Genomic DNA, 23,159 nt, shown 5'->3' on the forward strand with positions numbered 1-23,159 from the left:
AACGCCCGTGGCACGTGCTGAAAAGCGACAGCGCTTGCCTTCGCCCCACCAGGGAATGTGAGCGTGCTCACTGAGCAACGCTGGCAAGGCTGCAGCCTGTGCCTCCTTGTCTTCCTCCTGGGAACTGACGAGAATCCGAACCCCGCAAAGGCAGAGGTTTCGTCCGTGGCCGTTGAGGGCGTAGGGTCCTGCTCGTTCCTACGCGGATGACTTTTAAATTCCTTGGCCGTGGCTACCCCAGAGCGGCGGCACATGGCGGTTCCGGGTTTTGAGGCCACCTGCCCCCGGAGGGTCCGTGTGGGTTTGCCCCCCGCCCCATGTTGATGACTGCACACAGCGTTCCCAGCCCCTACGTCTGAAAGCAAGACCAGATCCCGTGAGACTCGTGGAGTCTCTCTGAGGATGCGGTGGAGTCCACCGAAGCCTCCCGAGTCACAGACCATCTTTTCTGTCTCCCTGAACGGTTGGGGCCCCCAGCCCAGCGGTGCTCACAGGAGGCCTGTTAGGAGCGCGCGTCCAGGCACTGCTGGTAGGACCCTGCGGGTCAGCCTGCCTCCCTCTATCGGCCTGGACGGGCTGGGAGCCCGCGTTCCTGACGGGGCCGCACACGTGCCGGTGCCCTGAGGGCAGGTGCTGTGGAGTGCCAGCCGCTGGGTCCCACCACAGAGTGGTTCTTACCCCCAGGGGAAGGCCGCATGCTCTTATGAGGAGCCGGCTAACTTCCATAGTCCAGATAGAAGCACCTCTTCGGAGACGCGATTTCTTCTTGGAACCAAGTCTGTTAGGTGCAGGCCTCGATTTTGTGCCCGTAGCACCTTCCTCTATTTGCTGCATTACTGTCTCTGGTCCCTCTATCCTTCCAGGCCGCTGGGGTCAGAGAACCTGCTTCTCAGAGGAGCGACGCTTAAGAACACTGAGAAGATCTTCGGTCAGTGTCTCGGTTGGCTAATTAGTACTAACAGCTTATAAAGTTAAGGTGCACAGAGCAGTTAAAGTCCACAGTGCTGCCACGAACAAGCTCTCCGTGCCCTGAGTGGACTCTGGCACCAGTGAAAACCGTGCTGAGGATGACGAAGCAGTGAGGTCTCAGGGTGTCACTTGCGTATCAAGTGCCTGTAGTTTTTGACTTAGAAACATAGAGTCATGTCCACGAGAGAATTCACAGTCTGTTTCCACAGCAGATTTCTCTCAACGCCTGCATATCTTTGGTAACGTCTCCCATTTCTGTGGGTTATGTTTGTTTTTTAATTGAGACAACTTAAAAATACACACATGTGCCCCGTTGTCAGAAAACCCAATATCTTAAAACCTGAGCTTCAAGAAAAAATAGAGATTGATCTCTACGTGGGAAAAAAAACCAAACATTTCTTTTTTTTTTTTTTTAATTTTTTTAATGTTTATTCATTTTTGACAGAGAGACAGACTGTGAGCAGGGAAGGGGCAGAGAGAGAGGGAGACACAGAATCCGAAGCAGGCTCCAGGCTCTGAGCTGTCAGCACAGAGCCCGATGCGGGACTCAAACTCACAAACCGCCGAGATCATGACCTGAGCCGAAGTCAGACACCTAACCAACTGAACCACCCAGGCGCCCCTAAAAAAAAAACATTTCTTTAGTCTGAAGAATCCTGTTGTGGAACTCTTTTTATGAACAGCTAGCTTGCCTAGTGAAATTTAGAATACAACTTTTGTCCAAACTTCTGTATTTACTGCAGCTGTGTGCAGCTTCCTGCGTGAAGGCAAGGTTCGCCTGTGTTATTGTTCTAACTGCTGTCTTCTGCCTTGCAGGTGTTGCTATCTACACGGGCATGGAAACCAAGATGGCATTAAATTACCAATCAAAATCCCAGAAGCGATCTGCTGTAGAAAAGTAAGTGTCAGTACCCCTTTGTTTGAAGTGCGTACAGCTCCATGACCTGGAACCATCATGAGCCCCTGTAGACATGAAAGCATTTTCCTTCTGGCTTCATTAGTAATTCCTTCATGGTCTCTAGGGAGACAGCAGCACCGGGCATTTAGACAGATGGTCTCATTCTGTGGGGCAGCAAATGGCTGCATGCGTTCAGCCTGTGTCTGCAGGCTCCCTCCTGTGGACACCTAGAGTCCCAGCAGCTCCTCTCACCAATCCATGGAAACGTCAAAATCGGGTCACTTTCAGCTTTGGGGTTGTTGGAAACCGTGTGTTTTTCTGAGGGAAACATAAGCAGAGAGAACAATCTTCCTTTCGTTAAACAGTAAAATCCTTACCGTGATGAGTCAAGGACAGAGTTGAATTTGTGAGAAAATGTGGCCCAGAGTGTTGTCTTACTTTCCTTTTGTTCAAGTGCATCCTTGACTTGCGGTGGTTACAAGTTATTCCACACGGCGGGACGGGGGGGTGGGGGGGGTGGACTTGGGGATCTTTGGGAAGACTGTCAGGTGTCTGCTGCCTGCCTCGGGCACGTTGGTCTCAGAATGTGATCCGGCCATCTCCGTCCATCGACGGCCACACCGAATATGAAAATGGAGATTTGGCTCTTAATAAGCAAGAATGCTCTGTTTCCAGGTGTTACCTTGATGAATAGGTTTCAGAAATAAATACTGGAAACTCAAGCCTTCTTCACAAGATCCACTGAGCCATTGGCCAGGGATTCAGCCTTTTTCCTATTCGGAGGGCATTTCTCTCCTGCCCCAGTGGTACTGGGGAACTCACTGGTTGGAGCTTAGTGGCCGAAGGGTGGACATCTGGGTGTCTCTGAATCTTGGACTCCCGGACCACACAGTCAGCAGTGTGGCTGCATGAACTGCCCTCTCCTGTTCTTGAGACTTTCCCTGTGGCCCCAGAATCACACGCCAATGCAAGCTTCTGTTCTCATGGTGACCGTGCCAGGTGATGGGGCGGGGGGGGGGGGGTGCTCACACGTTGCTCTGTTTCCTGGCCACACATTTGGCTTGAGGTCCATCAACTGTCTACACAAAAGCACTATCAACTGTCATATAAATAAAGTTTAAAAAACCAACTCTGCTGTCATGTTTCATGAGTTACAGGATGCATCTGTGAGAATGAACTAAAATGGAAAAGTTTTCATCGGAACCATCCTGATAACTCGCCCGCCCCAGATGCCTGGGAACACAGCACGGAGGGCAAGCAGGTCCCTCGGGAGCAGTGACTAAGTATCATTGCTGTCTTGTGTTGTAGATCCATGAATGTGTTCCTCATTGTGTACCTCTGCATTCTGGTCAGTAAAGCACTGATAAACACCGTCCTCAAGTACGTGTGGCAGAGCGAACCGTTCCGAGATGAGCCGTGGTATAATCACAAAACCGAATCGGAAAGACAGAGGAACCTGGTATGGAAAGTGCGTCCCTTTGCGGTGACCAGACCGCCTGTAAGCCATCGTTATGGCAACATGGCAGGAGAACAGGAGGCCTCGGTTGGTGACATCTCTGTCCTGGAGGCATTCATTGATCTCAGGGTGTATCAGTGGTCTCTCCCTGCAGACCGTACTCACCCCTGAGCGTCAGTGGTCTCCCCCTGTGGACCGTGCTCGCCCCTGTCTTGGTTGGGTACTGGAATGTATACTCTGGAAAGGGATTGGCCCCCACAGTGAATTCATTAGGGCAGCACCGTAAACATTTCCAGAGCTTCTAGAACCCAGCACAGTGTCCTGTACTTAGAGGCTGTTCAGCAAATGCTCAGTGAGGATCATGAGGAGAGACTAAAGAAAGGAGGAACATGTCAGTTATAGGAAAATTATGGTAAGAACTGATTGCATTTCCCCTTGGGGTTCAGGCTCAGTTGCTCATGTCTATGAAAACTGGTTTTCCCTAAGCCAGGAGTTAAAATCATTTGACTGAACCTTTTCCACTTAAAAGAGTACTGTTTTCTTCCCTGAGTTAACACCTGAGCTATGTGCCTCCAGAACAGGTAGCACTGGGTGCAGAGTGGGGCCACGTGCGGGTCCAGAGCAGAGTCCTGCCTCACCTGTGTTCAGTCGGATCTCCCACAGAACTAAATGGCTTAGAGATCAGAACAAAACTGTGCAGAGAAGTCCTTTCTCCCAGCCTTATTTCTGGGGCTGGGTTATTACCAAGTAAGTTTGGAAACGTGTCAGAGTCTGGAAGCAAGTGTGGAACCCTCAAAACGTGCAGTTTCCCGCCAGCTCTTAGGAGGCAGGCGCCTGTCTCCCCCAGTGTGACTATCTCACAGGTGACCTGCCCCTTGCCCCCGCCACCAGTATAGGCCTTCTCCCTGTCTGTGGCCCTCATGGTGCTAAAGTCAGGTGACTGGCCACTAAGCTGTGCCTGCCCCCAAATAATGTGTATCTTTGGATTTGAAATAAACACCTGTATTTACAGATAACACTGGTGCGACCTGAAGGGAACGCTAAGTGTCAGATCTTCGTGGTGTTGGTGATGGGACACGGGAATCACGCGGGGCTCTCTCAGTTCCTCAGGGCGTTCACGGACTTCCTGGCGTTCATGGTTCTCTTCAACTACATCATCCCGGTGTCCATGTACGTCACGGTGGAAATGCAGAAGTTCCTGGGCTCGTACTTCATCACCTGGGATGAAGACATGTTTGATGAGGACACAGGCGAAGGGCCTCTGGTCAACACCTCAGACCTGAACGAAGAATTAGGACAGGTCAGTGTGTGCGGCGGCCTCTTCCCCAACTTGTAGATGATCGTGCCCTCCGTGCTGTGTTCCCAGGCGTCTGGGGTGGGCGTGTTATCAGGACGGTTCCGATGAAAACTTTTCCATTTTAGTTCATCCTCACAGATGCATTCTGTAACTCATGAAACATGGCAGCAGAGTTGGTTTTTTAAACTTTATTTATATGACAGTTGATAGTGCTTTTGTGTAGACACTTGATGGGAAATTAGCTGTATTAGCTGTTTGATAAAAGCTCACCGTGCGGCTGCAGTGCTGCTCGTTCTGGCTTTTCATGCCATGTAGGCAGGGAGACAGGCAGCGCAGTCCGCTTTTCTGGGTGATTCCCTTTCCTCAGTCTGAAGATGAGCAAAGAGACACCTCCGAGTGTCCGTGGCTGGGTGGATTGCAGGGGTCAGACACCTCATTGCACACTGTTGGCCCGAGCTCTCTGTATCTGAGCTGCTTCGTCTGTGAAATGGGCCTGATACCTGCCCTGCCCAAGTGCAGGGCGGGCTGAATGGGGTGTTGGCCGGTGTGCATTGCAGCTCAGGGCCGCCCAGAAGAGGGGCAGAGCCCGTGCACGCCCATCCACCGGCCCCACAGCTCAGCTCCATCGCTGTGCCCCAGCCTGACCCTCTCCTGGCTCTTACGTCTTGGGAAAGGGCATTTGGTAAATGGTGGTTCGTTCATCTTTGAAAAGAAAAAGGAAAAAAACAGGAAGAAACTTGGAAGATTTTTGCAAAGAGGGCCGTTTTAGACTGGCAGCTGAAATCCACCCCCTACAGAACAGCAGTCTGTAGTAGACGCACAGACTCAGGTGGGGGCCTGCAGCGCTCCCCGCTTGGGTCAAGGGGGTCTGTTCCCGAGAGAGAACTTGCTGGTTGGTGAGCATGGCTCTCAGGGCATCGCTCCAGTGTGTGCTGCGGCCCCGGGCTGGACTCCGGTGTCACACAGCCACGCGGAGCCCCGGCCCGCTCACTCAGCACCAGACCAGCTTTCCCTCTGCATGTTCACACCCTCGGTAACATTACCTGGTGTATTTTGTGTGTTGCTGAGAAATTCTCAGAGGAAAGCATTTCTCTGTAACAAGAAAAATGTCGAGTTTACTACGGAGAACGTATCTGGCTCCAGCTGTCGGACAGCACAGGGGCCCCGGAGGTTTGTGGGAAAGCTTTAGGAGATGGGGCCTCCTGAAATAGTCATTATCATCGTTGGTCCTCACTCTGAAAAATGTCAGATGTCGCTTACTTCCAGTAACACAGCCGCCCGTGCCCGTGAGCCCTCACAAGCGGGCGCCTTCCTGTCACTAGTTTTCCAGATTGTGGGGAGAGGCCTGGCAGAGTTTTGGGTGTTTGGATGGCAGGTGGTTTAAAAATAATTCAGGGGGGTACTGCTGTGTACTTACAGTTTACTTGAGTCAAGCACACAGAGGAAGGCATTTTCTGCGGTGGGATTAAGACACAAGAGAACATTTTGCTGAAAAAGGCACAGCATGAAACATGTAGCCGGTTCATTACCTGTCTCCTCTGCTTCCCGGGCTCCTGCACTTTACTGCCCTTAAACCTGCCTCCCTTGTGTGTCCCGGGCAGTGAACGGGGACTTGCTCCTCCAGCCAGCGGGGCTTGGACGGCGGGGATCCCCACGCTGTTCCACTGTCCAGAATGCTACGTCATTCCTGATGAACATGTACCCGAAATTGATCCAAGTTTAGGGCTTAAAACGGTGTAGTTTTGTGTCTGAAATTTTCTCTGTGCTTTTGTTTGAGTTCTGACTGGTGAACTGTCAGTGGTGTGGTGAGTTTTGACCTCCCAGACCTCAGAGTGAGCTCAGGTTCATTCTCCCTGCATCCTTCATTTTCTCATACCCCCACCCCACATCTGTGCATCCAAACAATGGGAGCCGAGCTGCACCCAGAGCTTCCACCTCCAGACCCAGAGGAAGGTGCTCACGCGGCTCCGATGGGACTGCTGGCCTTGGCGGGAGCTAGAGGAGGCTGGCTCGCCAGGCGCAGGGTCCAGCGGCTCCGGCAGGGTGGGGGGTGGAGCCCGCGAAGCCCCCTCCAGGTGGAAGCGGGGCTGCACCGGGGTCTGACCCACGAGTGGCACCTTCTCTGTGCCCGAGGCCGCGGGCCCCTGGCCAGACCTGCCCAGCGCAGCCGTGTGTCTGCAGGTGGAGTACGTCTTCACGGACAAGACCGGCACGCTCACAGAGAACAACATGGAGTTCAAGGAGTGCTGCATCGAGGGCCACGTGTACGTGCCGCACGCTGTCTGCAACGGGCAGGTGCTCCCCGACGCCTCCGGCATCGACATGATCGACTCCTCCCCGGGCGCCGGCGCCAGGGTAGGTGGGCATGCCCCGGCAGGTGCGCTCCCTTGGGGCCGTCCCCTCTGTCCTGCACAGGGTCCCGATCACAGGGTGGGCTGCACCACCTCGTGCTCAGGTCCCCTAGTGACCAGCGTGGAGCCTGTGGGGCGCCGCCACTTCCGCCAGCAAGTCCGGCAGGTCACGTCCGTGTGAGAAGCAGCTTTACACTGTGGACAGGCAGGCGAGTGGTGGGCTGAGGGCAGAGGGGCTCAGCGCACCAGGGGTGTGTGCTCACGCACGTGTGCATATTCATGCTCGAGCACATATGCACACATGCATGCACAGAGATGCACACACACAGACACATGACCCCCAAGTACACGTGCGTTGCACGTGCATAGTACACACACCTTCATGTGTACGCACACACTACGCTGAAGTGCACATACATGCCCTTCATCTCAGATGTGCAGGTGTGTACACACACATGCGTGTGCACACACCAGACTATGTCCCCCACGTGTGCTGCACGTACACACATGTGCACACACACACGTGGCCTTCCTGCTCACACGTGCATTACGTGTACATACACGCATGCACAGAGATAACTTATGTGCACATACCCTCATACGTGTACACAAGCTACAGTCTAGCACGCGTGCGTGTGCACACACACACAATCTCACAGGCACACATGCACACATACCCGTGTGCTGTGGCTCCAGATCTCAGCATCTCTGGGAGGTGTTGTGACCCTCACCACGGTCACCGTGGTCAGTGAGGAGACCATTCCCGAAACCTTGGTGACTGCAGAGCTCTGTGCAGGGTTACACAGCTCACCTTAGCGGGCTGCACAGTGACGGCCTGTCGTGACCAAGTGCCCCCCCACCTCCTGCCACGTGTGCCTCTGACAGTTTCCGCCTGGGGACTGCGGCTTCCCCGCAGAGCCTCAGAGGGAAGGCCCGGGGTCTGTGGTCATCGTGAGGTGTGCCACCAGCTCGGCGCTCTCTTGGCGCCCTTCTGCTTCAGCCGCACCCCAGGGCCCCCGGGAAGTGGTCGGGGATCCCCAGGGCACACAGGCTCGCAGGGGTTTGGCCCGCCGAGTTCACCGCCTGCGACCTTGACCCCGTCTCCTCCCCTTCTTACTCAGAAGTGCTGGAGAATGAAGAGAAGCCACACACACCCCACCCTTAAGCACCAGAGGGGACACTAACCCCTCCAAACCCCTGAAGGGCGCCCACCCTGCTTCATTGTCAATTCGCCATGTGCTCTGAGCTGCGTCAGCATAGACGTGTGGTGTCTTGTGCTGCACTTTGACAGGAGCGAGAAGAGCTGTTTTTCCGGGCCCTGTGCCTGTGCCACACAATCCAGGTGAAGGATGACGATGACGTGGATGGACCCAGGAAGTCACCAGACTCGGGGAAGTCCTGTGTGTACATCTCGTCCTCTCCCGACGAGGTGGCCCTAGTTGAAGGTATCCAGAGGTACGTGTCCAGCCACGGGCGGGTCTGGTGCCCGAGGTCCATGCTGTGCGATCCGCCCCGACCGCGGCTCATACCGGCATGTCCCGACGCGGTCCCGTGCTGCGGGGGAAGGGGGCTAGATAGGCAGTGCCCTCACGCCCCAGTGCCCCCCATCTCTGTTGGTGGAGGACGGTCCCTTCTGCACACAGCCTGCCGCCGGCAGCCCCCCTGCTGCTGGTCGTTACCACTGTCTTAGATGCATGGTTCCCCTTCTAACTTCTGTTGAAGATACAAACAGTCTTAGATGCATTTTATGGCCAGTCTTTTCTGTCCTAAAGAATTGGTGCCCAGGGATGTCAAGCAACTTGGGCAGTGTCACACAGCATAGGGTGCGGGGCTGTCTTCGTAGTTCACTTCGTCTGCTGTTGTGTGAGGTCTGTGTGCCTTCCGCCGCCCACACCCTCCTACTGGGAATTCCGGCTGCCTCAGGACGTGGCCTTCCACAGATGGCATTCTGAGCAAACATGGGGAAGAATCCTTTATTCCAGAGCCACGTCAGGGAGATGTTTCCCCAGTTCCCGCAGCCTACGGCTACTGAGTTAATGCCAGGGGCCCATCGTCCCTCTTCGCTGCCAGTAACAAAAGGGCGTTGAACACTCTCATCTGCTTAGAACCTGTGCATTGTTGACTCATGCGTTTTTCTTTTTCTTTTTTAACTTTGTATCATTTATTTTGAGAGAGGGAGGGAGAGAGAGAGAGAGAGAGAGACAGTGCAAGTGGGGGAGGGGCACAGAAAGGGAGGGAGAGAATCCCAGGTTGACGCCACACTGTCAGTGCAGAGCCCGATGTGGGGCTTAGACTCAAAACCATGAGATCGTGACCTGAGCAGAAACCAAGAGTCAGATGCTCAACCAACTGAACCACCCAGGCACCCCAACTCATGCATTTTCCCTGTGCAGTTTGAGTGGTGACTTCAGGCATGTAAGTTGTGTCAGCGGGACCTTGATCAAATGTGCAAATTCACACACGTGCAGAGGAGCTCTCTCCTTGGACACGAGGGCTCAGAAGGGAAAGCTTGTGCAGTCACATTAGAAGTCAGGACAGGCTTTCCTGCCGGTCACTGTAGACACGCTGCTGGGGCGAGTGGACACCCTGTTCCCATGGTCCTGTGGCGCCCTGGCATCGTCGTGGCCACCGGCTGTGTTCAGGTGGCGGTTCCACGTCCCCATCTCTCAGCTCCTGGTGCACAGAAGCCACGCCCCCTCTCTCTGCACCATAGCACCTGGCACACAGGCGGCTCTCAGGCTGGCAGAGGAGGGGTGTTACAGGTTACACGCTCTGCGGGCTTGTTGACTGACTGCTTGCTCTGGGCTGTAGTTTCCTCATCAGTAAACTGAGAGGGTCATTCTGGAGACACCGTGTCCCAGGATCCTTGTGATTGTGACATGGCTGCTGTGGCTAAACAGCCCACTGATCAGTGGGCAGAAAGGGGTCGCCACCCACGGGCCGGTCCACACACCTGCTCCTGTCCTCCTGACACCCATTAACACCAGTACGAGGGCACGATAAGTCACAAGGCTGTTGGCTCTCAGAGAATTTCTTGAGACGGTGAATACGTCACTGTGATAACTTCCTAACTCTGCAATGCAGTTTACAATCTCTGTTTTGCCAGAAGTATTTCTTTCTTGAGAAGAACGCTTTCCCCAAACTTAAGTAACATGTAGAGGAGGGACCTGGGGACTCTGGCTAAGCTCCACATTTGTGCGCTTCTTTGCAGACTCGGCTTCACGTACCTGCGGCTGAAGGAGAACTACATGGAGATACTGAACAGGGAGAACGGCGTGGAGAGGTGAGGGCCGCACACTGGGGGGAAGGATTCCTCCACATGACGGCTTTCCCGGGGAAAACCCAGACCCTCTGTCCTCCCACGCCTGCCTCCCCTTCTTCTCCGGAGAACCCAGGACCGTCGCCCACTGGTGGGGAGGTTAGGAGTGGACGGCCAGAGTGGAGGCCGGCCAGTGCTGCGGCGTCCGGAGGGTCTGCCGTGAGCCACCTGATGTCAGGTTTTAGCACGAGAGTGCCCTCAGCTTCTAACACATTCTGACACTCTCCCAGCCACTGTCTGCCTGCCTGCCTGCCTGTCTGCCACAGGGAGTGGCCACAGTGGTCCCGTGTTCACACAGCACCAGCCCCCGGGCTGTGGGACCCCGTGGCCTGCCAAAGACAGTCTGAGCAAGGACGCGGTGGGTGCTGGTGCTTCCGGTTCTGTCTTCAGTGACCACGTGTGCTCAGGGTTGGTGGCCATGTTGTTCTGAGATGCCTTGTCCCAGAGACAGAGGGCGTGTCTTGAGTCTTGACTCGGGGCTGCTGGTCTCCTTTATAAACACGAACGTGCGGTGATGGGCACGGGGAAGGACAGGTGGCAAAGAATGTGACACTGGGTGGTGACGGCCTCAGAATCCCCCGAATTTTAACGTTCCCTTGAGCAAGATAAACCCTCGGGTCAGCGGTGTACCCCTGACCGCTCTTGGCTGGCCTCGGGTCCTGTGTTGGCACAGGGGGCTTGTGCCCGCAGCACTGGGGGCTCCCGGGGCCCTGCCTGCCGTCCTGGCTCCCTCCGAGGTGGCAGGTGGGCTTCCGCAGAGGGGTTCTCCTACAGCTTGCCCTCCCCACCCCCACAAGCTGCAGCTGGGGTCTCTGGACCCTGAGGAGTCTCCAGAGACGGTGTCTGGGGTTGCTGAATTAACTTTGGTATTTCAAATGCCAGCAGAGATCGTGGTCTTCTGATGATAAGACTACAAGCCAATTAAATATTGGTTTTCTTTGTTTTTTAAATGATTCTTATTAACTGAAAGGACCCTGGTTTATTGTCCTGGGTTGGAAGCTCTGATATTATCTGCGTGTCTGTGTTCAGAATCCAGGAAAGTGAATGTGCCTTTTGTTTGGGGAACGGACTCCCTGGGCACCTACACCTTGGGCTCGGGTTGGGGGGTCCCGTGCGTAGGTCCTGGTGGTGAGCACATGGGAGCCTGGCCTTGGGGGTGTTGTGCCAGCTGTGAGGAGCAGAGTCCCCCACTCTTGGGTTCTGACTCCATGAAGGAGCGGCCTGGCCGGGAGGGACAGGACAGGCGTGCAGGGAGGGCTCTCTGAACGCGGCAGAGGACACCCTGGATGTCCTGCTGAGCAGAGGCGTGTGATTACTTAGGCTCACAGGACTCATGGGGCAAGGTGCATGTCAAAACCAACTTTTAATCTCTTTTTCAGGTTTGAATTGCTGGAAATCTTGAGTTTTGACTCCGTAAGAAGGAGAATGAGTGTGATTGTCAGATCTGCTACAGGTAGAAATGTTTTTTTCTTCCATTTCCTCAACTGCACAACGTAGCGGGTTTATTCTGATGCTCACATCCTGTAGGAGCACGAGGACTTAAGCGTTCGTTCCTTCTCTTTAAAACAAAAAGTTGCCGAACCCACTGTAGGTCCCGTATCTCCTCACGCCCCAGGCGCCCGGCCCTCCTCCTGGTGCTCTGCTGGCACAGGAAAGCCTGATGTTTCCTCTTGACCAGCAAGTCCTATGGGGTCTCCTCTCCTTCCTGGCAGCCCCCTCACCGGCAGCCTGGGGTCTCCCACCTGCAGCCCCCGCCTCCTAATCTGCGGCACATCAGTCCTAAAGGGCCCTGAGGGCACCTTGCTGGTGGCGCAGCCCCTCCTCCGGTGGCCAAGCCCTGGCTCCCGAGCTGCCTTCCCAGTTGTCAGCCCCCAGCCAACCCTGGACGTGCACATTTTCCACCTGGGGGCCCCTCCCCAGAGGCACCTTTCCCCCTGGGGGCCCCCTTGTTCACATGCGCTTCTCTGAGGGCAGCCCCACGGCTGCCTTGCAGGAAGCCTTCCCTGGTTGCCTCTGTCGGGGGAGTTGTTGTCTTCTCACCAGCCAACTGTGAACATCCTGAAGACCGAACCCCTACTCACCTCAGCAGGGTACGCACCGCTGCCCTGCTCTCCACCACTCGGTAGACGCTGCTTAATTCAGTGCGCTCAACGCAATCGCAATTTCAGAATGGCTTCTTGTCAAAAGATGTGGGATCTTACTCCTTTTTGTAAAGGGTAAAACTAGGTGGTGCCAGGCTGTGTATCTCTTTGGAAAGTTGCCTGGTTAGCAGCGAAACACAGCCATGACCCTGGAACCAGACTCTGAGCCTGACACACTGATCTGAAGGCACGTTGGGGAATTTTGTGTCAGCCGGTGTCCTGACACTCACGGGAGGACCTCGTGTGGGGACTACCTCAACAGGACTGTTGTGACCGTCTTCTGATGGGACCGGCAATGACTAGTTTTCCTCCTTAGGCCACAAAGGACGGTGTGAGGTTGCCGGGATGCGTCTTTTGGCAGGACCCCACGAGTCGCTTCCCGGGGTGCTGGATGATGAGCCTGGGGAAGGCACTTGGCAGCTCTGGGCACTGTCCCTGCATGGTCCCCGTGCCCCTGAGCCAGTTGTCAACAAGGAGGACCGGCAGGGCTCCGCCAATGAGTCTTGGCACCAGTTGTCGTGGGGCGTGAATAACATGAGCACTATTCGTAATGTGTCAAAATGGATTTTGGCACTCAGGTCAGCAGGGTGTGGGAAGCACTCGCCCACAGTGTCGACAGACACGCTCAGGTGTGTGGGGCATGTGGGGTGGGTGGCTCCCCCCAGCGGTTGGAGCACCTTCTCCAGGGCTGGAGCCTGTCAGAACACCCCAGAACAAAGGCGTGGGACTCTGGGACATGACATCCTCAGTCCTTCACCACGTGGTGTCCCCACGGGAATGTGAAGTGTCGCGGCTGAGTCCCACCTGCAAGGTGATTGGGGAGCCGGCAGGCATGACCTCGCCGCAGGAAGAGAAGCGTGACTTCTCACAGCTCCTGCCCCATCTGCACTTCTTCCTGAGCCACGTGCCCGTACGTGCTCCCGGCAGGTGCACTGTGGAGTCCTCGACAGCTGCCACCTCCCTTCAAAGGCGCATCCCCAAAGCTCGGGGAGGAGCTGAGTCACATGAACAATTTTCGTCCGGGGCGTTCACTTCCCGACAACAGCCGCTTCCCTGGGACGACGTCTGCCTGTCCTCCAGGGTCCCCTGCGGGACTGCAGGCTCACAAGGACAGGCCACGTGCCATGTGCACCAGCCTCTGTGCCAACTTGCTTCAAGAGAAGTTTGAATCATTAAATGAACTGTTCTTTGGGTAGTAACGCATCCCTGGAGAGAACGCTGATTGCACTGGTTTTACAACCTAATGGGTTTGGGGGACCGTAGCCCCCCAGCCAGTTAACGGCGTGGGCTTCCTCCCGGGGCCATGGACATGCTCACTGTGCTGCTGGTGTCTCACTGTGCGTTCACTCTGCTGGGTTTTTCCTGCTCGTGGACAAACTTGCAAGAGCAGGATCCAGGGGTGGTTCCACGTGCTGCCTGCTCCTGCTTTTTTGCAGGTTAAAGTTTGATTCACACTCTGGTCATTTTCATGTCGGGGGCTGTCGGTAACCAAGCCCCAAAGCCAAACACATCCCTGGTGGAATGTATCGAGCGATTGACAAGTTAAGACAGGGGGAAAGTTAAGCCACTCCCGAGCCAGTGCCTTGAGTCATCATGATTTTTCTAGAAAAAAGCGGGAACACATCATTATGTCGTCTCGACTAGAATTATTGCCGTGAACCATGTCTGACAACTTGCACGATTGGCTGGAAGTCATGTCTGGAGTCAGGAATGAGTTCTGCCCCCGGGCTGGTTGTGGGCCAGCCCAGGCCCCACTCTTCCCGGCTCGTGATAAGAACCCACACAGTTGGTGGGCATGTCCTGGGGATCTGGCTCCCTGCCCCGTGTGGCCCTGCCCAGCTCCATGTGTCACCAGACACCATCTTTTCTGGCTGTAGGCTGACTTTAGCTTTAGTTTCAGGGCTTTGGTGAGCATAAATTGTGCTGTGTTTTAGGGGGGTTTTTAATGTTTACTTTTGAGAGAGAGAGAAAGCATGGGTGGGGGAGGGACAGAGAGAGAGGGAGACACAGAACCCAAAGCAGGCTGCAGGCGACGTGGGGCTTGAACCCACAAACCGTGAGATCGTGACCTGAGCTGGTCAGACACTCAACTGAGTGAGCCACCCAGACGCCCCTGAATTGTGCTATTTTACATATTTTCGCTCTGTGTGCAGGAGGGAGTCCTCTCTGGCATCAAGGGGATGAACCTAGCCGGGCTCCGAATGCCACACTTGAGCTCAGGCACCCTCATCCAGGTTCCCATGCCGTCCAGCCAAGAGGTCTCACTAGCCATCACCCCAGGGGTGTGCCCTCCCCACAGCCCTTTCTCAGCTGCCCCCCTAGGAGCAGTGGCCGCCCCTCCTGGTGCCTCTGGACTTGGTTTCCCCTGAGGGCCACCAGTGTCTAGGAATTCCAAGACCAGCCCCAGGCTAGGATGTCTGCGCTTCCTGTCTAAAGGCGGGTGACGGAGATAATACCAGTCATGGTCGCCGCTGCTGTCATGGACTGACCTCACGGTGTTTCAGGAGCCGCATGCAGACAAAGCTAGCCTAGCTGTGTGCTGTGTGGTTTTTCGGGCCAGGAGATTCGTGGCTGGAAAAGAAAGAGTCCCTGGGTGCCAGGGGCCTGTTGACCAGAGCGGCACTTCTGTGTTGTTGATCTCTTCATCTTGGCTGGAGAGCTTTTCTGCTTCCCTGGAAGAGGAAATTGGTTTATCTCAAGGGCAGGGAAGCATGTGTCTCAGCACCAGGGTGTGCACGGTGGGGACATTGATGTGTCGGGGGCATTTCACAACAGATGTCCCTGTGGTCTTGGTGACGTGAAGGACAGCAGGATGCCCACCTGGCCAGGCCGAACCAGACAGAGGGCAGTGACAGTGGTGGCCCGTCCTGCCGGGAGGCGCAGAGGCCGCGTTGTAGCACGTGGCTTCAGCTTCCCCAACGGCGCGTGTTCACGGGTCTCGGGAAATCCCTACGATGTCTCAGCACTTGCGTCCCTATTTTTGTTTCTTAACAAAAGCAAATGTGAAAAAGGGTCTAGTCTTCTCTGCGTTGTGATTAAGCGTCTTTTTTTTCTCGTTTTGTAGGAGAAATATATCTGTTTTGCAAAGGAGCAGACTCTTCAATATTTCCCCGCGTGATAGAAGGCAAAGTTGACCAGATCCGTTCCAGAGTAGAGCGCAACGCGGTGGTGAGCTGGTTGGAGGGCTGCACAGTTGTCCCACGCTGGGGGTGGGGGGGAGGCTGGCTGCCAGCATCCTGTTCTGTCCCTCATATGCCTTCGACAGAGTAGAAACCTGGCGGTGCCGCTGACCTGGGTGCCCCTGGGTGCCCGCCACCACCGCCCCCCCCCCCCGGCACCCGACTGGGCAGGCTGCAGCTTGTTTTTGTTGTGAGGTGGGGCTAGCGGTGTCGGGGGGGGGGTTCAGAATTTAAGCACATCTGTGGTGACTATGTTGGGATCCTGAGGATTTCTGGTGATTCGCTTTAAAACTCATGCTGATGCTTTCCCTTGTGGTTCTCCTGTGTGGTTCCCCCCGCATCTCGTTCTGAAGGGGGTCGCTCTGCCTGCTCCCACCGCGCACGGCGCGCCCCACGGAGGACAGCAGTCCAAGCAGGAGCGTGTGTGTCCTTGAGACCACCTGCAAACCCTCAGCCAGGGCTTTGTCCCCACTGCAGCAATCCACAGAACATGACCTGTAAGAATCGCTAAACCACAGAGTTTGGGCCCCAGTAACCTTGGAGAACGGGTCCTGAGTCTTCAACGCCACCTCCACTTCACAAGTAACGTCATAAACGTTCCACGGTGCTCACACAAGTATCCATGTTTATCGAACTCGATGTCATAGCATCGGACATGTCTGTGACCGGGAGGTGCCTCTGTGCCCTGGGCATGCCCGCCTGGCTGAGCACTGCCGTCCAAGTGCACGACTCCACCTTCAGGTTCCCGTGCAGGTGCCTCCTAACGCCTGCCGGCCGAGCAGGGCAACTACACCGGCTGTCAGGAATCTGGCGGTAAGCTGCAGGTTTGAGAAGGCTGAGCCGTGTCGCTGCCCAGAGGCGAGGATCCTGTTTGTGCTTCTGTCCAGCGCCCGAGGGCACATGTACACCTGACTCTGGGGCAACGCGTGTTGGTACAGGTGTGCCGGTCACCCTGAGGGGCAGCGAGTCGCTTTGGCACCAAGTCTAAAGTGGCGGGAGGCCTTGTTCCCACGGCAGATGGCCGGGACGCTGGCTGCGCTTCTGGGCACAGCCATCAAACAGGACTGGCTCTGCGCGCACAGTTTTCCCTGCACCCAGGATGCTGATTTGGTGGTACTCCCGCCCTTCTGGGGTCCGCCGTCCAAGCCCCCCTTCTTTCAGGGGGAGGGGGCCCACGGGCCGGAACCCTGCACGCTCCACCGAAACAGCGGCTCAGTGCGCCTTGGAAACCCCCGACCTCAAGACAGCGGTTCCTTGTGGGAATCATTGTGGCCCCGGCTCCTCCCCCGAAGCGGTGCCCACAGCATGGATGTCACGGTCCTTCCCTCGTAGCCTCACCTCTGGCGTTAAGGTTGCGCCAGGCCACCTGCATCTCACGACTGCCTTCAGACGGTGCCGGACTCTCCCCCTGGGCGCGTCAGGACCGTGCTGTCTGCGCCCACAGACACCGTCCCTGGCAGCGCGGCAGGCATGGCTTCCCAACTTCCCTCTCCACACACGGGTGGCTTCTCCCCATTTGGGGCCGTTGTGGAAACTGCCATGTTGTGTCTTGGGACGGATGCATGTTCCCTGTCGCTCCAGGAGGCCACTGTCCCCGTTTCTGTTCTCTGTATCTATCTCCTCTTCTGATGGCGTGGTCAGGCAGGCGGTCCCAACCTGCTCTGATGCAGCGACCCTGTTTTGTGCTCAGGCTGCTCCAGGCACTTGGGTCTGTGGGTTCACAGGTTTCTTAATCAGGTTGGGGAATTTCCTAGCCAGTGCGTCTTCGGGTGTTTCTTCCGCCGCTGCCTTCCCAGGACTCCAGCTGGGACTCCCTGGCTGCTCCAGTGCTCCCCAGCTCTCTTCTTTTTAAACCATCTTCTCTCTCGTCGTGGGTAGTTTCTGTCATCCCGTCTTCGCACCCACTCACATCTCGAGCAGGGTTTCATCAGCCACCCTTCCTGCCCGGAGATTTCTCGGATGTCGGGCCTTTGTTCCATGGGTGTCTGTTTGTAACTTGCTGCCGTCCGTTACATGGTCATAGTGGCTGTCTGATAGGCTTCTCCTAGTTCTGACCTTGCTGCCGGCTTTACTTCACCTCAGTTGAGTGCTCAATGTCCTCATTGTGGGTAGTGCTCTCTGCCCCTTTGCGTGTGCTGGTGGCCTTTGACAGGACCCGGCCTGAGGACGCTGCCTTGTTAGGTGCGGGGTTGCCCTGTGTTCCCTCCGGGCACGGATTTGTTCTGGAAGAGGCTCACCCTGTTCAGATGACGGCTTTAGCATGCGTCAGGTGCTGTCCTGTCCAGTGGTGCCCTGTGGACTGGGGTCTCCAGCCTGGCTTCTAGGACCGCTTTGCCCCTTGACCTGACCATTCGTTCCTGGCACTGGGGGTCCCCTCACATGCTCACAGGTCCTCTGCAGACTCAAGGGGCTGCCATGGTCACTGTCCCAGGAACCCCCCTACTGTCCAAGCCTGAGTGGAGGCACCTATAGGGCCACTGCATTTGTGACTCTACGTTGAAATAATGTGGAGTCCCAGGGGGCCATGGAGACAGTGTGGAGGGTGCCCTGTGCCCTCCCCAGCGCCCCATTTCTTCGAATCTTCCCGAACTGGAGTGTGGTATTAGAGCCCGGGAATAGGCGTTGGTCCAAACCATTGGTCATTATGTCACTTAAGCAGCTTCCTGGCCCACTGCGCAGGGGTGCAGAGCCACACTGCCCCTTGCCCAGGCCAGCTGCCCCTACCAGGCCCAGATGCCCCTTCGCGGCCCCTTCCAGGCCCAGTCGCCCCTTCCCAGCCCCCTCCCGGCCCATCACTCCTTCCAGGCCCAGCTGCCCTTTTGAGACCCCTTCCAGGCCCAGCCGCCCCTTCCCAGCTCCTTCCCAGCTCCTTCCCAGCCCCTTCCCGGCCCCTTCCAGGCCCATCACTCCTTCCAGGCCCAGCTGCCCTTTTGAGACCCCTTCCAGGCCCAACTGCCCCTTCCCAGCTCCTTCCCGGTCCCTTCCTAGCCCCTTCCAGGCCCAGTGCCCCTTCCAGGCCCAGTGCCCCTTCCAGGCCCAGCTGCCCCTTCCCAGCCCCTTCCTGGCCCAGCCGCCCCTTTCCAGCCCCTTCCCAGTCCCTTCCAGGCCCAGTCGCCCATTCCCGGCCCCCTTCCAGGCCCAGTCGCCCCTCCCCAGCCCCTTCCAGGCCCAGCTGCCCCTTCCTGGCCCCTTCCAGGCCCAGTCACCCCTTCCCAGCCCCTTCCAAGCCCCTTCCAAGCCCAGTCGCCCCTTCCCAGCCCCTTCCAGGGCCAGCCGCCCCTTCCCAGCCCCTTCCCGGGCCAGCCGCCCCTTCCCGGCCCCTTCCAGGCCCAGCTGCCCTTTCGAGGCCCCTTTCAGGCCCTGCCTACCTCGGTCTGTTTGCCATCTGCGGCTTTCATCATTAGGAGTGTGATGTAAATAGAACGGTACTGAGTGTGCCTTTCTGATGTGTCGGCACCTGGTCCCTGTGCGAGCCGAGCAGTGTCCACGGCACACAGGCACCACCTTCTAGTTCTAAAGTTGGAGGCCGTGAGGGTGGTTGCCTCCATTCTGCTGAGATGTGTGAATATGTGTCACCGGATGGACGCTCCTGTGCCGAATCCTTGCCTCCGGGGGTAAATCCCACTTGGTCCTGCGGCGTAGGCCTCTGGGTGTGCTCTTGGATTCATCTTGCTGGTACTTTGTGGAGGGTTTTTGCGTCTGTGTTTGTAAGACGTGGTTCTTTAATTTTCTCATAGTGCATTTGTCTGGCTTTGCTCCTATCTCTGTGTTGTTTTGTAGTGTCCGGGGTGTCAGCAGCACTTAGCTGGAGGCCTCCGGAGAGGTACTCTACTCTGTCTCCACGACACCAGCACCGTATACTTTTACAAACAAACATTTTATTCCTGGAATCTTCGGCCTACAGTTCACACTCACTGTTTGAAGAATTCTGGGGATGACAGAGGCTGACCGCTCCGTGGGTGTGTCCTTCAGCCACGTTTGAAGGTCTTAGAGACTTGAGGCATTTCCTGGTGGTGACGGACAACTTGAGCTCATAATCTGGGAACTCTTTTAAAAAATCTTACATACCAGGATTCTGCCAGAATTTGGGCCGATTGTAGAAGGACTCTGGCTCTTTTCCTGGGATTAGGCAAGTCGGGGCTGAAAGAACAAGGAGGCAGACAGACCAACCAGAAGTCGTCCTCAGAGCATCAGGCAGACCTTCGTGAAGGTTCACTTCCTCTGGACGAGAAGGAAACAATGCTTGATGGGATCGGTGTGGCCCTTCAGGCACCGACTGAGCCTCACTGGCTGCTGGCATGTGTTCTGTGTGGTGACACCCAGACTTACCATCACAGTAAACCCACCGTCTCAGATTCTGTTTCTCTGTCCTGTGGACCCATGAGGTTCGATAAATGAGCATTTTTTCCTTCAGTGGGTGCTAAGTCTGTGTCACAAACTCCCCTGTGTAAAAACTGTTGCTTTAGAAAAATCACTTGATATTTACAATAAAATAAAATTGCAAATCATGTTCTGAAAAAAGTTTAACTCTTCATTTGTCAAAATAAAAGAAGAAAGGCTTCTCTTCCCAGGGTGTGGGTGTGCCTGCTTCCCCTGCGTACGTTGAAGTTTTGTAACCTGTGATGATTGTCTGTGTTTAACGGGGATGCAATTCAGCTGTAAGTGACTGATCCTTTTGAGGGCTGGCTGATAGTTCTTCTAATTAGAGGGAGGGGGTACTGGGAGAGCTACTAGAAGACAGCGTTTCAGCAATAAAGGCTGCATTGTATCCCACAGGAGGGACTTCGAACTCTGTGCGTTGCCTACAAAAGGCTGATCCCCGAAGAATATGAAGGTGTTTGCACACTGCTGCAGGCTGCGAAGGTGGCCCTTCAGGATCGTGAAAAGAAGTTGGCGGAGGCCTACGAGCAAATAGAGAAAGACCTCATTCTGCTTGGTGCCACGGCTGTTGAGGACAGGTAGTGGACACTCTGTGTCTTCAGGAGAAGGTGGCTGTGTGCTGTGGCATCGGGGCCCATGGACGCTCAGGGGATGGGCCACTGCACCTGATATCCTCACGGGGACATGTGTCCACATTGGGACAGGCAGGCCTTGGGGTGGTGTCACTGGGAGGTCGTGATTGGACCACGTTGTAATTACATGAATAAGGACCCTGAAAGTCACACTTGGCCTAAGGGACAAGTTGGCATTTTCATATGATGTCAGGGATAGTCAAGAGAGGGGGTCATTTTTAAATTATTCTGTAGAGTCTATCAGTAACTAATTCTCTTCCTAATTTGTCACTAGTCCTTTCCAAGTTCAAGTGACACATTTTAGATCTTAACGAACACAGTGTATTTGTCATTTCTCATTGAAGAAATTTAAAACAGTGGAGTAGAATATTGCAGAAACCACTACCAATAACTGGTGAGATTGCCAACCACGTACTTTCCCGTACTCGGAAGGAAGGGCTTCTCAGCCGCCACCGCTCTGTGACGAGGCTGAGGTGAGCTCAGGCCTCGCGCACGGACACATGGGTGTTTCTTGCTGTTGTGACTTGAGAGAGTAGCAGAAGAGGAAAAGAAAAAATACCTCATTTACAGGATGAAGCAGAAACTTTGCGGGCATTTCTTGGAAGTTTACGTCCCATAAAGTTTCAGAGTCTTTAAGGTATAAATGGACCCAAATTTAAGTCCTCACTGGAAACCTACAATTCCCAGTGTCTTTAACGAGCACTCGGTGACTTCCCAATCTTGACAGGGTGTTGGGGGATGTGTTTGGCTTTGATTTTGTGTCTGTAACTCCTTCCCTGACTCCGGCCAGACCAGGGCCTCAGGCACCAACACAGGAAACGTAGCTTGTGCTCAGGACCGGAGGTACAGGGAGAGGAGGGTCTGGATGGGGGAGCCGCGTCTGCAGACCCTCATGAGGCTCCAGGGAGCAGAGTAACTCTGTGGGGAGTCGGGACCTCGAAAACAGAGTAGATGCCCAGGGGCAGGTGGGCGCCAGTGGCTTTGAAGTGATGATATTCAGTTGCAAATCATTTCCCCAGAAACCCTAACCAACTCTGCTGAAAACCAAAGAAATTAGAGATGTTTTCTCTTGTCTCTGGGCTGCTGAGGTTGGATGGGCTAGAGGCCTTAGCAGGGAAGCTTACCCCCGGTGTAATCAGGTCACTCCAGTTAGAATCCTGTCTGCCCTTTTCATCCAGTCCCGGACAGGGTCACGGCACACTACTTCATATGCCCGTCGAAAGCCCAGACTCTAAAATCTGGGAAGAATGGTGGGGCCCAGATAAGGCAGACGTGGCTTTGAAACCAGGCCTCCAGGCCCAGCAAGATCCTGACCGATGTGGTCAGAGCCGTGCAACCTTGTACACATCGTGTAAACCCTGTGCACTCTGGGTTTGCGTGTAGAAGGGGGTTAATCATGGAGGATCCCCTGCTGGCATTGTCGGTATCACACATCGCTTAGAGGCTCCAGCATGACCAGTGGCAGAATTCCAAGTTCACCCCAAAGGAAAAGACCGTGACACTTACTGACCACCTCTTTTCCTGACCCCGTTTTTCCTGGTCAAGACTTTGTTGGTGGTTACGGTCCTTCTTGTAATTGATTAAGCCCTCTGTAAGCGGGAAGTCCCAGCTAGACAGTGCCGGCTTACCTGATGGGAATTGTGCACGACAGACGCTTAACTTGATACGCCATGGGTGTTTGTCTTGGGAGTTAGGAAGTGCTCTCCTGGCAAAAGATTTCCGCTTATCTGGCCCTTCCTGGTAAGATGACAAGCTAGTGACCTGATGCTTCTTAGTTTTGGACCAACAAAGATAACTTCACGGGTCGCAAGTCTGAAACTCTCGGCTTCGATTTGCCTTTGTCACATGCACAATTGCGGGTCTCATCTTTGCTCAGACTCCAGGAGAAAGCCGCCGATACCATCGAGGCTCTGCAGAAGGCAGGGATCAAAGTCTGGGTCCTCACTGGGGACAAGATGGAGACGGCGGCCGCCACCTGCTACGCCTGCAAGCTGTTCAGGAGGAACACACAGCTGCTCGAGCTCACCACCAAGAAGATAGAGGAGCAGAGTCTGCACGACGTCCTGTTTGAGCTGAGCAAGACCGTCCTGCGCCACAGCGGGAGCTTAACCAGGGACAACTTCTCAGGGTAGGCGGTGCCCCGTCCCCTCCACTAGCAGGGCCCGGCTTCGGTGCCCCTGTGGACCGCGTGGGTCTGTCCCAGGGCATCATCACACGTTCGTGTGGTCACCGTGAACAGCGGGATGAGGCCAAGGCTAGTTCTTCATAGCAGCTGTGACGTGTCTTTCTGCAGAAGAGGGGTGTGTGTGTGTGTGTGTGTGTGTGTGTGTGTGTGTGTGTCAGTGCGCATGAGTACACATCTGTGTGTGTGTCTGTGTGTATCCATGTATGAGTGTGTCTGTGTGTGTGTCCATGTGTGTGTGTCTGTATGTCTGTGTGTATGTGTCCATGTCTGGGTGTGTCTCTCAGTGTCCACGGGTGTGTCTGTTTGTGTGTCTGTGAGTACGCGTCTGTGTGTATGTCTTTGTGTATCCATG

At 55.3% G+C, this 23,159-nt stretch overlaps 1 protein-coding gene across 2 annotated transcripts in view; it reads left to right on the top strand.

Annotated features, from left to right (window-relative positions):
* Positions 1 to 23,159, top strand: part of ATP11A (ATPase phospholipid transporting 11A) — a 121,589-nt gene that overhangs the window by 74,821 nt on the left and 23,609 nt on the right. For both annotated transcript variants that reach the window (XM_023253346.2, XM_023253353.2), the window contains exons 9-19: positions 864 to 928; positions 1,786 to 1,867; positions 3,176 to 3,326; positions 4,426 to 4,623; positions 6,802 to 6,975; positions 8,263 to 8,426; positions 10,183 to 10,254; positions 11,670 to 11,743; positions 15,496 to 15,599; positions 20,387 to 20,568; positions 22,499 to 22,750. In XM_023253346.2, the coding sequence (XP_023109114.2) occupies positions 864 to 928; positions 1,786 to 1,867; positions 3,176 to 3,326; positions 4,426 to 4,623; positions 6,802 to 6,975; positions 8,263 to 8,426; positions 10,183 to 10,254; positions 11,670 to 11,743; positions 15,496 to 15,599; positions 20,387 to 20,568; positions 22,499 to 22,750 (1,518 nt within the window). The remainder of the gene's footprint in view (positions 1 to 863; positions 929 to 1,785; positions 1,868 to 3,175; positions 3,327 to 4,425; positions 4,624 to 6,801; positions 6,976 to 8,262; positions 8,427 to 10,182; positions 10,255 to 11,669; positions 11,744 to 15,495; positions 15,600 to 20,386; positions 20,569 to 22,498; positions 22,751 to 23,159) is intronic.

The sequence above is a fragment of the Felis catus genome, chromosome A1 (genome assembly GCF_018350175.1).
Source record: "Felis catus isolate Fca126 chromosome A1, F.catus_Fca126_mat1.0, whole genome shotgun sequence".
In the NCBI taxonomy this organism is placed as follows: domain Eukaryota; kingdom Metazoa; phylum Chordata; class Mammalia; order Carnivora; family Felidae; genus Felis; species Felis catus.